The sequence below is a fragment of the Eleutherodactylus coqui genome, chromosome 5, assembly GCF_035609145.1.
Source record: "Eleutherodactylus coqui strain aEleCoq1 chromosome 5, aEleCoq1.hap1, whole genome shotgun sequence".
Classification (NCBI taxonomy): domain Eukaryota; kingdom Metazoa; phylum Chordata; class Amphibia; order Anura; family Eleutherodactylidae; genus Eleutherodactylus; species Eleutherodactylus coqui.
Window position 1 is genome coordinate 72,884,682 of NC_089841.1, and position 18,238 is coordinate 72,902,919.

Below are 18,238 nucleotides of genomic sequence, written 5' to 3' on the forward strand. Positions count from 1 at the left end.
AAGCAAAGATCTTGAAAACAGTTCGCAATGTATGCAGAAAGTAAATGGGAAAAATACAGAACTTTTCATTATGCATTACCATTTATTTGCCGACAGGGGAATATAGCTTTATTAGGTGGCATAAGAAATTTATTGATTCCTCCGATTATGACTCTTATTTGGAGAAAGTTAATTTATGCAAAATAAATTGAAGATTTAAGAAGCAGGAACAGAAGAGTGAAGACACTTTAGAACTATTGTGCTGTTTTTTCATGTATCCATTCTATGTATTCCTTAGTTAGACGAGTATACACAGCTACTCCATTAGGCATTCCACAAGGATCATCCCCATAAGAAACGATTCCTCTGAAGACGCCATCACAAATCAAGGGGCCGCCTGAATCGCCCTGTTTGGAGAAAAATAATTTATTAATGGCCTTTTCAATATTCAGCATAATTTCTGCATTAAAGTGAAAGTGGCGCTATGGTTTCCGGTAAATTTTAAGAATAAGCCATCATGTCTGTATATTTGTAATAACACTATTTCTGTCTTCCCCTTTGTAGCTTCCATCTCTTCTTGTCAGTTGTCCAAGCACAGATAATGCAGACCGTACACCACTCACTTAGAAATGATATACAGATTTCACATAGGAATAGTCCTACGCACTCCTGTGACTGATGCAGCCAATTACTGGCGACAGCAGTGGCTTACTATAGGCAGTGATTGGCTGCAGCAGTCACATGTCCTAGTCAGCAGCAACCAGGAACGACAGAGTGGCGCTGTGGCAATTTTACATCATGGGAAAACCCCTTTAACTGTGATAACTTGCTGCAACAAGTAATCTTAAAGGAATTGTCTGAGATAAAACTTTTATATAGAAACTGCTACCCAATGGTAAAAAAGCTTATACTTATCTCTCCCTGCTTCCCACAAGTCTCTACTATGATGCAGTATTTACAAGCTGCAGCAGCCTCTGTACGGGACATCACAGGCTGCTGCAGCCAATGTCTTAACTCAGTGACTGATAACTGAGCTCTGTCATTGACTGGAGCAGCCTGTGAGGTCCTATATACACACTTCTGCAACTTGTAAACATTACATCACAGCGGAGACAAGGAGCTGCTGCAGACTATAGGCACTATATTTTTTGCCATGGAGGAACCATTTTTACATATCTCAGTCCACCAATTTAACACAACAAAAGCTATTGAAAAGGCAAATAATGTGTAACACAAGACTTTTTCTTAACACATTGTATCAAGATAAACTTTGCTAGAACTATACCATAAAAACTTCCTACTGGTCGCTGTGTTCCCTACTGCAGACGGCTCTACTATTGCATTGCAAGTTTTGAAACATTAGTGAAGAAAAAAGTCGGATTAGCCATGGCTGTTCACTGCATTTACATCTGCTTATGGAAAAACTACATTATAAACACATCAGGGCAGATTTATTGTTTCTCTATCATTTCATTTTTGCTGAGCCTGACATAAAAAATGCAAAGTAACTACAAGCAGGTAAGTCTCACTTCAACTATGGGAAAAATATTTGAGGGTTTCTGGGAGACGCCATCCTAGAATACCTCAAGGAAAACAACAGTATAACCCCTCATCAGCATGGGTTCATGAGGGATTGATCATGTCAGACCAATTTGATCAGCTTCTACGATGAAGTAAGTTCTAGGCTGGACCTGGGAGAGTCTATTGATCTCGTATATCTGGATTCTTCTAAAGCATTTGACACCATGCCACATAAAAGGCTGATATATAAAATGAGACAGCTCAGACTGGGTGAAAACATGCGTATCTGGGTAAAGAACTGGTTCAGGGATAGAAAGCAGAGGCTGGTAATAAACGGTTCATACTCTGATTGGGCCAGCGTTGCTAGTGGGGTGCCACTAGGTTCAGTATTAGGCCCCATTCTGTTCAATATATATACACAATACTGGTTCTTTACTGTAAGAGCGGTGAGACTGTGGAACTCTGTCTGAGGATGTGGTGATGGCAAAATCGATAGAAGAGTTTAAGAGGGGACTAGATGTCTATTTAGAGTGCTACGATATTACAGGATATAGACATTAGGCGACCAGCAGGGTTGTTGATCCGGGTCTTGGAGTTAGGTAGGAACTCAGACGTTGATCCAGGATTATTCTGACTGCCATATGGAGTCGGGAAGGAATTTTTGTTTCCTCAAAATGAGCTAAATTGGCTTGTTGTTTTTTTCGTGTCTTCCTCTGGTCCAACAACGGGGGGGGGGGGGGGGGGTGTGGTTGAAACAGGCTGAACTAGATGGACATCGTCTTCATTCAGCCTAGCATACTATGTTACTATGTAATGGTGGGCGATGGGAGCTGTACAGGAAGGTCTTCTGGCATCCTTAAATATATCTAGAGATGTTTTACGATTTCAACGCCACACAAGTAGTGGAACAATAATAATCGCCTAAACATCCAAATAAACCAACTCACGCCGCAGGAGTCCTCTCCTCTAGATCCTACAGCAGTACACATCTTGCTTGTGTCTCCTATGTTCACAGATCCATGTTCATAACATTCTTTCCTGCTTATAGCTGGGACTTCAACTTCCATTAGAACATCAGCAATTTTGTTCTTCTCAGTCCATCCCCATCCCGCAGTTTCGCAGACCGTTCCTGCTTCCACATCCTCATATGTCTTCGGTAAAGAAAGAAGGCCTACTTTTTGTCCAAGCGTTGCTCCACGTGACAGCTAAAATAAAGATTAATAAAAGGGTTTTAAAAAAACAATTTCTACTTGCAAGTTTCTATTGGGGTCTTTCAGGACTGACTGAAGTGGTGGTGACTAAAGGAAAGGGAGGTGTCATCTGGTGACCGAGGACCCAAACCAGTCTACAGTATTGTAAAGCCAATTGGCCAATATTATTGGAGTCTAGTAGTCATAACCTTTGGGTTGCCTCTTGGCATGACCTGGTTACAGATTAACCTTTGGGCTGCCTGTCCACGGGCGTTGTGGTATCCCATGGCAGATCTCCGCCGCGGGATACCGCTGCCCAGGAGCAGGAGCCAGCAGACTGATCTCCACTGTCAGCCTATCTGACAGATAGGCTGACCGCGGAGAATCGCGGCAAATCGCAGCATGCTGAGAACCGCAATGATTCTCCGCTCGTGGACAGAGGAGAAGCACTGTCCATAGCAATGCGGGGAACGCAATGAAAACCCGCCCATGGACAGGCAGCCTTAGCCCATTCTCTCACTATTTACCACAGCGTTTTGAATGCCACGCTTATCGTGGTACGACTCTCCCATTGATTTCCATGGGGCCTCGCAGACCTCCGCTCAAACTTCTTCAAGCGCTGCCTGCTTTATCTTGCTGTGTTTTTATGCTTTTTATTGCACCTCATCACCCCTCAGTAACCTGCATTCGAAAACGACGATAAAAATTGCAGTGTTTTGATTGCAGCGTTTTACGGACGGCATTCATGAGAGTGAACTTACGCTAACTTCACACGTGCGAGCGTGATATGTGTCTATGAATCCCGCCCACATATTGCTCTCACATCCATGTGAAATCCCCGAGGATGCGAGGCGTTTTCATGTGAGAACAGCCTCGCTTCACTTCGGGGGTGCAGGGAACCTCCGCCCCGGCTGTCAGGTGGAGTTTCTCCTGCCAGTCTAATTTAAACAATGGGCGTTACAATGCGAGAACACGTACAAGATACAACATGCCACGATTTGTTTCCCACATAGCATCATGGTGTCAAAAGAATAGGGTTCATATTTGTGTAAGATTTGTGTGTCTCGCAGCGCACAAATCTCATGCTATTTTATCACCCGTGTGAAGCCGGCCTTAGGAATTTAAGAGATTATCCTGTGAGCTAATATTTTATATACATTAGACTTTATCTTTTTAAACCCCCACTGACCAATTGCTAAGCCTCCAATGAAGTTTGATAAACCAACTTATGTGACAGGTTCATACGAGCGTTGTTTTATTGTGTATTACATGTGCGATATACACATGCATAATATGTGGTGAATGGAGTCAATAAAACTACATTGGTTTTTTTTGACCCCTCACACTAGTGTTTTTTTTATTCTGTATAATACGTGCATAAAAAAGAATGCAGCATGTTCTATTGTACCGCGTATTGCACGTGATAGAGCGTGGAGACTATGGAGACACTATACGCAATTACAGTGAGTATATGCAGCATTTATACACAACGTCGCTAAGTGACACAGTGGGAGATTAAAGAAAAAAATTGCTAAACCAGACCGCATGATAGTGTGCGTGAGATGTGTGAGCTCTACGCAGCAATATGGCTGGTCACCACCGCCTCACAGTGGTAAAACCCTGTGTTGTACACTCAGCGTTTTACACATACACTCTTGTGAGCCGTCCCTACAGCTGAACATATATCTGAAATCACTGTCAGCCAGAAGCTATATGTCCCGGTTGCACCATAAATATGGTGACTAAGCTAAGTGTCAATGTTTATTTGAATTGAGATAAAGGAATAAGCTGCTGCTGGCCTCCTCTGGAAACAACTTTCATGGAAAGAAAGGACTGGATGTGTTTAAAGTGTAACCGTCATTTCCTTATGAACATACAGAATAGGCGATAAGCATTTTTACAATATATTTAATAAGCCTAATCTGTACAGTTTTTATAGAAAACCTCTGTGCATCTAGAAAGGAAAATTCAGCTATTGCATCAAAATGCTAACAACGACTTGTCCGTCTGTTTGTGAGTGCTTCTCATGCACATGATGGTGACATCATCGCAGGTCCTAAAGCATAAAACATGCATAGCTTGACAGCAGCCGAGCGCTCACAGTACCTCTGATGATGTCCCTGTCATGTGATCAGTAACCCAGGCTCTGACCTCTGCCCCTGATCACAGGAGGCTGACGTCATCACTGGTGCTTCACTTTATTAAAAACCTGCACAGCTCGACAGCAGACCAATGATTATGTCACCATCATGTGATCAGTTTCTTGTGTGAGAGGATTCTGAGTCACATGACCGTGACATCATTACAGATCCTAAAGCAGCACAGGTCGACTGTATGTCACGTGACATGTGCATGTAATGTAGCAGAGCTGTGTTTGTCTTTGATATGCATATGAAATGTAGCAGAGCTGTGTGTTTCTGTGAAATGCGGACGATTCAGAGCTATGTGTGTGTGCGATGAGCGCATGTAGCAGAGCTGTGTGTGTCTGTAACATTTCCATGTAGTAGAGCTGTGTGGTGCCAGAAACACTGCTGCTATTATTTAATTTCCTAATAATTACTAGTAGTTGAATACAGAGCTCCCTTCTGCACTGTGCCTGCAACTGTCATCTCTAGTGCAGGTGCAGTTTTTCCCATATGACACACAGATGCCTGTGTGACTATAGCTGAGCATTACTACCAGCCGGAAGCTATTTCTCCCACTATACATGTAGTGGCTAAACAAAGTGTCAGTGTTTATTTCAATTGGAATAAGGGAATAAGCTATGGCTGGACCCCTCTGGAAGCATCTTGTCTTTTGTGGAAACGAAGAACTGACATATTGAAATCCAATACAAATTATCCCTCATTACCAGGGGAAAAGTTTGATGCCACAACTGTCCCCAAGACATCTTCCGTCTCAGGCACAGTTGGGGCATCCCTATACACATGAGACTGGCAGGTTAGCCGGACACTTATCTCATGTGTATGGCCAATTAAGCTTATGGTCTTTTTTCGCTATACAATCTATCATTCAATAGAAAGATGAAATAATAGATCATTACTTTCATGAGCATTATGTCATTGTCAATAGTTTTGTTGTCATATTTTGGATGGATGATTTGCTGCTCGACATCAAAAATCTGTCTTCCATCTTCCTGTGCAGATAGACGACTTAAATGAGCTCCAAGAACAACCATTGCTCTACCCGCGGGCCTAGAAAAGATTAAATGAAAGAACTTATCAAATTTTCTACAAACCTTTTTGCTTATTAATAAAGCCTGGAGTTACAGGAAGGGCCTTCTGTGCAGTCTCAGTCAGTGGCATATCTATAGCGGTCACAGGGTTCGCAGTTGTGACCCGGCCCTAAGCCAGCAGTTTCAGAGACCCCCTTGCACTACAGCACTTAGGAGAAAGACCACAGCGCATTACTCACTGCACCGCAACTCCAGGCTGTTATCTAACATTGCTGCTAAGCCTGACTCCTCCCCCAGCAGCGTGTTCCCAGTGTAGGAGGAGCTGGTGGAGGAGTTGGGTGCTAGCAACAGGGTGAGACCCGGAACCGGAAGATGTGGTAATCTCCGAACAGCCCAGAGTTGCAGTGCAGGGGAGGTGATATGGACCGTGCTGGTGTAACCTGGGTATTTACTGTATATAATTATATATGTACCACTGGTATACATCCCCTGTATATAGTGATATGGACCATATTTGTATAGCCTGGACATCTTCTGTATATAATTCTATATGTATAGCTGAAATAACTTATACATCTCCCTGCATATAGTGATACAGGTCATGCTGGCATAACCTGGGCCTCTCCTGTTTATGATCGCAAACTTAACACAAAATTAAAAAATGCGCAATATATATAGTTTAGGTATGGGTAAAGGTTCCTGGGCCCGGGTGCAACCGCATCCCCTGCATCCTCTATAGTTATGCACCTGGGTACAGGTACAGATGACTTCAGGTTGTATGGTTTAGGTATGGGTACAGTTGCAGATGACTGCAGGCTGTATGATTTAAATATGGGTACAAATGACTGCAGACTATGTACTTTAAGTATGGGTACACGTGCAAATGACTGCAGGCTATATGATTTAACTACGGTTATAGGTACAGATGACTGCAGACTGTATGGTTCAGGTATGGGTACAGATACAGATGACTGCAGGCTGTATGATTTAACTATGGTTACAGGTATAGATGACTGCAGGCTATATAATTTAGGTATGGGTGAAGGTGAGAGGAATGTGGGCCGTATGTTTTAAGTATGGGTACAGGTGAGATGACTGCAGGCTGTATGGTATAGGCATGGGCACAGGTGAGATCACTGCAGGTCATATGGTTTAGGTATGGGTACAGGTGAGATGACTGCAGGCTGTATGGTTTAGGTATGGGTACAGATGACTGCTGCTGTATGGTTTAGGTATGGGTACAAGTGAGATGTCTGCAGGCTATATGGTTTAGGTATGGGTACAGGTACAGATGACTGCAGGCTGCATGGTTTAGGTATGGGTACTGGTGAGATGACTGCAGCTTGTATGGTTTAGATATGGGTACTGGTACAGATGACTGCGGCCGTATGTTTAGGTGTGGGCACAGGTGAGATAACTGCACACTGTATACTTTAGGTATGGGTAAAGGTAAGATGACTGCTGGCTGTATGGTTTGGATCTTGATGGATCACTTTGAGCTGGATACTGATCTGCAAAATAATAATAATAAACAACGGATGTCCCCAATCAGAGAGATGTCTCCTGTGATCACTGGAGGTAACGGCAGCTTTACGTGGGATAACTATTTGCTAAAAAAAGGAAAACAAATCTCTTAAATGAGCGATTTTCAGTGGCACTTGTCCTTTGTAAACACGGAACGGAACCTAACAAAATATTGAGCAACAAATTGCTCAGTAGTTGCTAGTCACTTTGTTTTGGTTCACTGAAACTAAATGACTAGTGATAGACTCGTTTTCAGTGTAAACAGGCAGTTGTTCATCTTTGAAGACTGCCTGTTCACAGTGAATGGATGCGGGTGGCCAGAAGAGATCTGCAGCGCGCTCCGCCTCCGCCCACTGAACAACTATCACCGTGTAGAGCTGCTGTCTGACTATTATATGGTGACTGCATTATTCTCAGGTATCCTAGAGCTAAACTGTTGTATCTAACTTAGCCCACTGTTATAAAAGTTGTCTTATGGTGCCTGTGAGATGACAGATAGATATATAGATAGATAGATAGATAGATAGATAGATAGATAGATAGATAGATAGATAGATAGATAGATAGATAGATAGATAATAGAGATTACTCAGACCACTAATCTTTTCAGACTTTAGCAACATCCTTGATTGCTAGTGTTGCATTGGTGGGCTCGGTGATGTTGCAGGAAGCTCCGAGCAGACCACAGACTGCAGTCAGCAATTACAGGAATGTGGCCCCCCTTAACTTTTGCCACTGGGCCCCTCAGCTTTTAACACAGATCCAGCATCAATTATTAGACATTTGTTGGCCCCCTCTGCTAGTAATTAAGACCCACTTACCACGTGAGGGCACTTTTTTCCATGGCCATCTTACGTTCCCAATCCGCCCGTGGAGATAGGTATGTACAATCATTATACATACACAGTAAGGGTACGCTCACACATCGGAATCCAACACGTATTTTTCCACCTGGATTCCACATTTACAACCACAAGACAAGTCTGTGGCTGAGCTGTATATTTCTGCCATATATTTTCCTACAGATTCTCAGGTGGATGTAACCCTCTCAATGTGCAAAATCTGTGTTCACAGTTTCCAAAACAATTCTGTACAGATCCAGAATCGCGTCAGAAATTTTGAATGCGGATTTTGCTCATTGACAGGCAGAAATGTGCGTTGCAATTGGATCAGCAAGAAAGAAATATAGACAAGTGTGTAGGGACCGCATAGCAAACCCCCAGTGTGATAGATTTTATTTTAATGGATTCCATACAACTCAGAAACCCCCCCTGTGCACAAAACACAATACGGCCGGCAGTCATGGACATGGGGCCTCATGGGGCAGAGGATGGCTGCATTAAGGTTCTACATGAAATAGTAAATTTGGGTATTTAGTAACAATTTGATGAATTCTGTAAGCTTCACTTTAGTGCAAGCTAGATAATTCCCCTTGTGTGATGTCATTTGTCTCCATTTTGACATTTGCTTCTATTTGTGTCAGGGACGGTACAATTTCCATATACTTACAATTGACAATGAGCTGCAGTTACCACCCAGTTTGCATTGATCAAACTTCCTCCACAATACGTTTCTGATGTCTCAGTATCAATGATTAAAGCCATATAGGGTCTGGAGTTCGCAAGGGCTTCATGTCCATTTACAATCTTTAAACTTGCACCTGTGTGAGTGATGGTAGACATGTATTATGTATGTTCAAAGGATACATCTCCATAAAAAACAAGGTGGTAGGTGGTGGCAGGCTTTAGCTTTGGGGTACAGATTTAGTATACTTGATTAAAACCAACTCAATGTACCATCTAATGTATTGAAAATGTGAAGAGAGATGATAAAAAATATATAATTCTGTCATCTTTGGGGGTCGGGCATTCGTCTGTCCCTGGCAGTACCATGGAAATGAATGGAGCAGCAATGCACATGCTCGACCATGGTTTCATTCACACAGAGGGACACGGGACCCTTGTTCTCATGTTTGGTGGAGTCCAGAGTGTTACACCCCACCAATCAGATAGTTATCTCTTATCCTGTGAATGAGGCATCATTTTTAATCTAGGCACAACCCCTTTAAACAGACGCAAGTGCCTTAAAAAGGTGGCCAAACAATTGAAATATCTGTCTGCTGAAGGGACAAGTGCAGAGCTCCCTGAATGGTTATTACAAACACCAATCCCAACTGAATAATTATATGACGACTTGAATATTTAACCTAAATAGGGATGTCGTTAGGCTTAAGGCAGTATACAAGCTAATATAACGGTATATATCCGTCACCCATAATCAGAGATTAGCGGTATTAGTGACGAATAAGCTTGTTTGGCTAGCCAGTTATAGTAGCAGCTAGTGGACTGCTAAAATGGTATCAATTCCTCCTGCAAAGACCAGTTGCTGTGGCATAATGACCCTAACTGGTTGCTACGGCATAATAGGCCTATCTCTGTAGTATAATATCTTTCCCTTAGCTTTTCCCCCAATGGAGGGTAAATAAAATAACAAACCACTCATAGCCCTGATGGTGGACTAGAGTGTCATCCAGCCTCCAGGGATTGCATAGCTAAAATAGCATCTTGGGAACCACCCATGGGTTGGGGATTATATGTCTCCATCCCCCTCATGAGGACCAAAAGGGTTCTCAGTATCAGGGCATCGCTCAAATGCAGACTGTCGTTCTCTGGTTTATCAGGGTTAATTTATGCCTTTGGGTTGAACTGCGCGAAGATCGCAAGAAAAAGGGGCCAATATGTGCTAAAAAGTCCTTTATTGATAGTGACTTGTTTATCGTGGTCACCTTGGTAACATACAGAGGACTCCTCCTCAAGTTCCACCCATCGGTAGCTGCCACGGTCTTGATTTGCCGCGTCTAGTATTGCTACCTTGATGACATAGGTTGTGATTTGCCTGCGTGCGTCAGGACGTCACCACGCCGATTGAGAGCTCTGTATCTACGGCCACCGCAGCAGCGCGTGGCGTGATGACGTCAGGTGCGTAAGTACGTGGTGGCCGCTGCGATGGCGGTAGATACAGAGATCTCCATTAGCGTGGTGACGTCCTGACGCACGCAGGCAAGTCATACGGTGTGCCCTAATGGTGCTATATGTTTTTTGATAAATTATCAAATAAAATTTAGTTTTAACTTACTAGTCTACTCTGTGAAGGGCGATATAAAATTATGAGCCTCGTGTGGTGCAGAGTGTAAGCTCTTGCCTACGACCTGGAGGTTGCAAGTTCAATCCCCACATGCGTCAGGTAGCCGGCTCAAGGTTGACTCAGCCTTCCATCCTTCCGAGGTCGGTAAAATGAGAACCCAACTTGGTGGGGGGTAATTAAGTAATAATTACCTGAAAGCGCTGCGTAATAAGTTGGCGCTATACAAATACCACAATTATTATTATTATTATTATTATTAAATAGACTACTACCACTGCGAAATAAGTTAACATAGCATTTTAAGCTGAAAAAAGACTTGGGCACATAAAGTTCAGCCTTTTACCCCCCCTTCATCCAATATTGATCCAGAGGAAACCTTTGTATATTTTCTACTGCACTTATAGAGTTCTTGATACTTTTTGTCCTATAGTCTCACTGGTTCCCAAACATAAGACCGTGCCATCATGCTTGAGACTGTACAGTGAAGCTATAGGCACTCCGTATGGTGCCTCTATATGCTAGGATTTTGGAGGTATCCCCCACCCTCAGTTGCAATACTAGAAGCAACATATAGAACATTTCATTATTGTATGTATATCAGATCCTGTGTGATTCCAACAAATAAATCCTCTAAAATCAAAGACTTACTAAGGCACAGTGCAGCCCTATAAACCTCAATGGGTGCAGACAAAGACTTCAGAGAACTTGGGAGCGTATCTAGATGAAGCATAATTCTTGAAAGGCTATTCCGGGCAGTTAACCTCTTGCAGTAGTGATGACCTATTGTCAGGATAGGTCAACAGTAGTTAATCGAAGGGGGTCCGCCACTCATTACCCAATCTCGGCCCTTGATTTGATTTCAGTTGGAAATACACTTCCAACTGCAATCAAAATGTGGATATCAGGACATGCTGTAGTGAGCGCAGGAGCTGCCATCAGGTGATCACTGAGGTTGCCAAGCAGTGGACCCCTGCCAATCGCCTACTGAGGACCTATGCTGAGGATAGGTCACCAGTACTGAAATATGTTAAATACCCGCAATACCCATTTTACTGTAAAGGGTACACAACTTCATTATGTTATCAATCCTATAACTCTTACCTTCAGAAGTCAGCAGACAAGCTGCAAGGAGAAACAGACTGTAGAAAGGTTTCATGACTGGTAGCTGCAAAGGACAGTCTATGTGCATGTGTCAAGCTGCGGGTCTTTATATACTGTAATATACAGGATTTATCTATACAGTGTGCCACAGAACCACTGATTTAATCAGAAATGGAAAATACACCCTGTAACCATGTGCATGCTGGTTTACTATTAGGTTTTGTCTTTAACCCCTTAGTGACCACCCATACGCCTTTTTCCAGTTCTCACCAATAGGCCTTATTTCAATCAACACGCCTTTCTATGATGCACTGGAATACATTCAACACAGGTCTCCCTTGTTAGTAGAGTTCCAGCTCTATCAGCTGGGAGCAAAGAAATCACCATTTCCAGCTGTTTGACCACAGCATGTAAAGGGTTTATGTCACCACGAGATGTAAAAGGCTGACACTAGGAGGGGTCTTCTGCCGTTATTCATTAGACCTTAGCGATGTAAAGGGAGGGGTGCCGATTGGTTACTATGAAACCTGGAGGCATGAAAATGGCCTCAGATTCTGCCATGAAAAGAGGCCTATTAGGCTCAGCCAAAAACAGGGTCTCACAACCAAATCTAATACACTGCAATATTGATGTAATGAAGTGTATTATAAGTAAAATTAGTACCAATTAAATTCAAGTTCTCTGGTTGGAAAACAAAAATATTAAAAAAAGGAAAAAAATATAAAAATATATATAAAAAGGCTGAACCCCTACTCTTTCCCCTTTACTTTTTTAAAAACCATGACAGCGAAAAAATCATTGCAAATTTCGTATTGCCGCATCTGTAATGACCCACATAAAAAAGCTAGTATGTTACTTAAAGGAAGTCTGTCAGCAAAATTTTGCCTATTAGACTCATAAAATGGTAGAGTTGGAAGGGACCTCCAGGATCATCTGGTCCGATCTCCTGCTCAATGCAGAATCACTAAATCATCCCAGACAGATGTCTGTCCGGCCTCTGTTTGAAGACTTCCTTGAAGTAGAACTCACCACCTCCCGTGGTAACCTGTTCCACTCATTGATTCCCCTCACTGTCAGAAAGTGTTTTCTAATATCTAATCTGTGTCTCCTTCCTTTCAGTTTCACATCATTGCTTCAAGTCTTTCCTAGTGCAAATAAGAATAGGGCTGATCCCACTACACTGTGACAGCCCTTCAGATATTTGTAGACAGCTATTAAGTCTCCTCTCAGCCTTCTTTTTTGCAAGCTACACATTCCCTTTAACCATTCATCAAAGGACATGATTTGAAGACCGCTTACCATCCTGTTATCTCTTCTCTGAACTTGTTCCAGTTTGTCTATGTCTTTCTTAAATTGGGTGCCCAGAACAGGACACAGTATTCCAGATGAGGTCTGACTAAGGAAGAGTAGAGGGGGATGATGACCTCACGTGATCTAGACTCTATGCTTCTCTTAATACATCCCAGAATTGTGTTTGTCTTTTTGTCTGTTGCATCACACTGTTAATTGATGTTCAGTTTGAGATCTATTAGTATACCCAAGTCTGCTTAGCCCAATTCCTCCCATTCTGTATGTGCTTTTTTCATTTTTCTTGTCCAGATGTAGGACCTTGCATTTCTCCTTGTTAAATACCATTCTGTTAGTCGTCGCCCACTTTTCAAGCTTTTATAGATCTTTTTGAATCCTCTCTCTATGTCTTCCCTAGTGTTAGCTATAACTCCTAGCTTTGTGTCGTCTGCAAATTTGATCAGTTTCCCATCAATTCCCTCCTCCAGATCATTTATAAGAATGTTGAACAACACTGGGCCTAGGACAGAGCCTTGTGGTACCCCACTTGATACATTCTTCCACTTGAATGTGCAGCCATTTATGATCACTCTTTGAGTACGATCATTCAGCCAGTTCTGAATCCACCTAACAGTTGCCTTCTCAATACTACATTTGGTAATTTTTTCAATAAGTAAGGCATGATATACTTTGCCAAATGCTTTACTAAAGTCAAGATATACTATATGGACTGCATGACCCTGATTAACTCAGTTGGTGATTTTGTCATAAAAAGAAATTAAATTAGTCTGGCATGACTTGTTTGTTACAAACCCATGCTGGCTCTGCTTAATCACTCCATTCTCATCCAAGTACTTGCATATATGCGATTTAATCACTGGGGAGCACAATTTTTGGTGACTAAGATGTTAGAACTTTTTGGGGATATTTTAGGGTCATAGATTCTAAAAATGGCATTAGCTTTTCTGCATCAGGTCTGCTTATCAGAGAATCACAGAGGCAGAGGGAACTAATTTATAAAATGCCCAAATCACAGAAGATCCCTTAAAACTATAATATTTTATTCCTATTACATTAAAACACACATATTGGGTTCAAGACACTCATCAACTGATGAAAAGGTAAGACAAAAACAAAACAACAATGAACAGAACACAACACGCGTGCTAATGAATGTCACGGTGTTACCACATAAAGGAAGTATCACTTTAGACTCAATTTATACGTCTCCGATATGGCTACGCAGTTCTCGTGCCATAGAAACTTCCCATTAGAGGGACAATATACACATGGAGGGATAGGACGTCGCCAATCTCCCTAGTTGTATCTCCCATATATCTGGGATATTATAGTGTGATATGTTAGATATTATAGGGTATTGTCCCAGTTTTTTCTAATATTCATATGTAATTAGCCTGAGAAAACAAAAAATTCTAGACCTCAGTGAGTTGATGTAATCACTGACTGAATCGAGACATTTAATGATTGATATGTATCAATCATATGTATTTTAAACAATTGACCACCCGGTTCTTGAAAAGTCGTGGGTCCGACTGAAATGCATTGAACCACTCGAACTACTTATTTTGAATCAATCATTAAATGTCTCGATTCAGTCAGTGATTACATCAACTCACTGAGGTCTAGAATTTTTTGTTTTCTCAGGCTAATTACATATGAATATTAGAAAAAACTGGGACAATATCCTATAATATCTAACATATCACATTATAATATCTCAGATATATGGGAGATACAACTAGGGAGATTGGCGACGTCCTATCCCTCCATGTGTATATTGTCCCTCTAATGGGAAGTTTCTATGGCACGAGAACTGCGTAGCCATATCGGAGACGTATAAATTGAGTCTAAAATTATACTTCCTTTATGTGGTAACACCGTGACATTCATTAGCACGTGTGTTGTGTTCTGTTCTTGTCTTACCTTTTCATCAGTTGATGAGTGTCTTGAGCACAATATATGTGTTTTAATGTAATAGGAATAAAATATTATAGTTTTAAGGGATCTTCTGTGATTTAGGTCTGCTTATCAAGATATGACATATGTCCATAAATGTATGTTGTTGTTAGCCATTTAGTCATTCACAACCCTCAGCTACCCTAAAGGCGAGCTCCCTCCATGTTTTTCGGTTTTGCACTGCTTCTTTCAGTTGGTTGATATCTGTGCCAGTATCAGCGTTGACAGCATCAAGCACAACAAGTATAAATGTATACATGTACATATATTGTTTTATACATGTAATGACTGCCAATCAAAAGCTGAAGGTAAAAAGATAAATTCCAAAAAGCCTAGAACATAGATAATATAAAAGTTTCTTTATTGAGATGTTGATGAAACTATATTTTTGTGAATTCCTGCAATGAGATGTTCCTGGACATTCGCTCTGAATGTTTCACCAGTAGTCCGCCATCATATGTGTATCCCATCATCTGCAGTCCTGTTCTTCCACTGTACTTTTTTCTTGGTACATCACCAAGACAATCTGTAAATCAATCTAAAATGACTGCATGTTGTGCAATTTGATATTCATGTTACAACCAAGTGTTCAACAACAGAAGTGAGGGCATTCTCCCCAAGTTCACCGCAGTTTGCGGCCCTATAGTTCCCAAGTAAATGCTTTACAACCATACAAACCAACGACCGCGCCTGAAAGTTGTCCACTGAAGCCTGCAAATGCTGGTTTTTCATGAGTTCCCGGATTTGTGGTCCTTCAAATTTACCTGTTTTTAGCTTCTCCATGCTCATTGCAGGAAATTATCTAAATTTGTAGCCGAAACACATTTAATTTTTCTTCAATGTCTTTACACATTGTTTCATCAAACCAAGTGGTGGCAATATGTATTATATGTACTACTAATAAGCAAATACTAGCAGGAAAATAAAGTAAATATAACAAAAATAGATAATGACATCAGGGATATCTCAAAAACCAGAGCTCCTAGAACGAAATGTATGGTATTTTCGGAATCAGCGGCACAAAAATGCCCAGAATAAAGTCTAAAATTTCTGGCATCATTAAAATTTTTTATTTTGTTCCCCAGTGATTTGTTTAATGATCTCTCCTGGTATAGAAGTCAGGCTTACAAGCCTGTAGTTTCCTGAATCCACCTTCTTCCCTTTTTTGAAGCTAGGGACAACATTTGCACTTTTCCAAAGATTTTTTCAAAGATTATGTCAGCAAATCTTTGCTGACGGCACCATCGACATATCCAGTTGTTCACCTCTAGAATCCTGTTCCAACTCCTTATTCCATGGCAGGTACACTAAAAAATTATTTTCCTTCAACATCTTAAAGACTTTCTTCTGCTGTCAGGGAAATCGTCATCTTCCTTAATGAGTTTCATTGTAGCTATTCTGTCTTGAAGACTTTGCACTTTCTGGCAGGTGAAGTTTGGCTTTTATTCTGGTAGATCTGTAAACAAATAGGATACGGCTACTCACTACTCCCATGTTGATAGTTGATGTCCACTTCCAAACTTCTAAAAGTCAAGAATTCTAGTGGTGATATATAACCTATAAGATGCTACTAAATGTAAAACTTCAAATTATATCCAAATTATCTTCCTGGAACTCCAATCTCTGTTCTGGCGATGTCTTTCGAGCAGCTTGACCTAGTTAAACCTAGCAGTCTTCCTGATCACAGCAACTCTTCACTCTTCCCAGAATGTACCAGGAATATACAAATTATCTTCCTGGAGCTCTTGCAGTGTCCCATCGAGAGACCCCGGACGACTGACATATGTGGGAAGTTGGGAGGGTAGAGTGCTGACTTGCCACGGTGGCACCTACCATGCTCCATCCCGGAGGGAAACACGCAGCCAAGGCCAGAGTAGCACTGCAGCCCACCTCAGACACCCCTAGGACAGGGAATGCCCACCAAACTGTATAACAGGGGTTGGGTGATTGTCACGGGTGACTCCACCGTTCCCACCAGTATGATCCTGGGCAAATAAATGCAGCCACAGACAGTCTTTGCAGTACCATGGGTCTCTGGGAATGGTCAGAGCCCGACAATAACTTTACTTGGAAAATAATCAAAACAATACAAGGCAGTATAATGACAGACTTTTCAGTGCAGGTAAATGAATAAACTTTAGATTCTTGACTCGTAGTACCTCCACCCGGCCTTAGTGATGCGTGGGTGTGACAGACAAACAGGGTGTACCTCTACGTGGTGATCCAGACTTCAGACAGCCGCATAGGAAGACAAATAAAATCACTAGTACCTCTGCACTGGGCCTTGTACAATGCCGCAGACTTACTGATGCTCTCTCCTTCTCTCCCTCTTTCTCTCTGGGGCTCACTTCATTTAGCATCCAATCATAGCAGCACGGGAAAATCTCTCCTTCTCCTCCATGCTTCAGCACACAAGGACTGAGTGTGCCCCCATGTGCCCAGACCTCCTATACCACCCAACTCCTGAAGACGTGGACTCCCTTCCTTCTCACAATGACTCATTTTTATCATCTCTCTCATACCACATGACATGGCATACCTGATACAGTTACATGTGTGCTTTGGATTTTATTAGAGTTAAAGGGGTTGTCCCGCGCCGAAACGGGTTTTTTTTTTTTCAATAGCCCCCCCCGTTCGGCGCGAGACAAACCCGATGCAGGGGTTGAAAAAAAAAAACGGATAGTACTTACTCGAATCCCCGCGCTCCGGTGACTTCTTACTTACCTTGCGAAGATGGCCGCCGGGATCTTCACCCTCGGTGGACCGCAGGTCTTCTGTGCGGTCCATTGCCGATTCCAGCCTCCTGATTGGCTGGAATCGGCACACATGACGGGGCGGAGCTACGAGGAGCAGCTCTCCAGCACGAGCAGCCCCATTCAACACGGAGAAGACCGGACTGCGCAAGCGCGTCTAATCGGGCGATTAGACGCTGAAAATTAGACGGCACCATGGAGACGGGGACGCTAGCAACGGAACAGGTAAGTAAATAACTTCTGTTTGGCTCATAATTAATGCACAATGTACATTACAAAGTGCATTAATATGGCCATACAGAAGTGTATTCCTCAACTTTGTTTCGCGGGACAACCCCTTTAACCTCTCAAGCGCTGCAGCTGTGCAACACTCACACTGCAAATGACAAGACAGCTTTGCACAGTGATTCAATACAAGACATACATGTATGACATTTATGGAGGGGGCCAGGATGAAGTACTGGGCCCCTACACTCCGATCTCTAAACTGATGTATGAGCAACTGAATAATGACATAACAGTATTCTTACCTCTATGCACTGTGACTCCTATCTCTAGATAAAGCCACAGAAAGCCTTCCCGCATTG

At 42.2% G+C, this 18,238-nt stretch overlaps 1 protein-coding gene across 1 annotated transcript; it reads right to left on the reverse strand.

Annotated features, from left to right (window-relative positions):
- Positions 1–233: 233 nt before the first annotated feature.
- On the reverse strand, positions 234–18,238 carry LOC136628778 (granzyme A-like). The gene is made up of 5 exons (XM_066604877.1): positions 18,182–18,238; positions 8,899–9,049; positions 5,734–5,884; positions 2,448–2,705; positions 234–386 (listed from the first exon to the last, which is right to left on the reverse strand). The coding sequence occupies exons 1-5, from the start codon at positions 18,234–18,236 to the stop codon at positions 234–236; spliced, it is 768 nt and encodes a 255-aa protein (XP_066460974.1). The 5' UTR covers positions 18,237–18,238.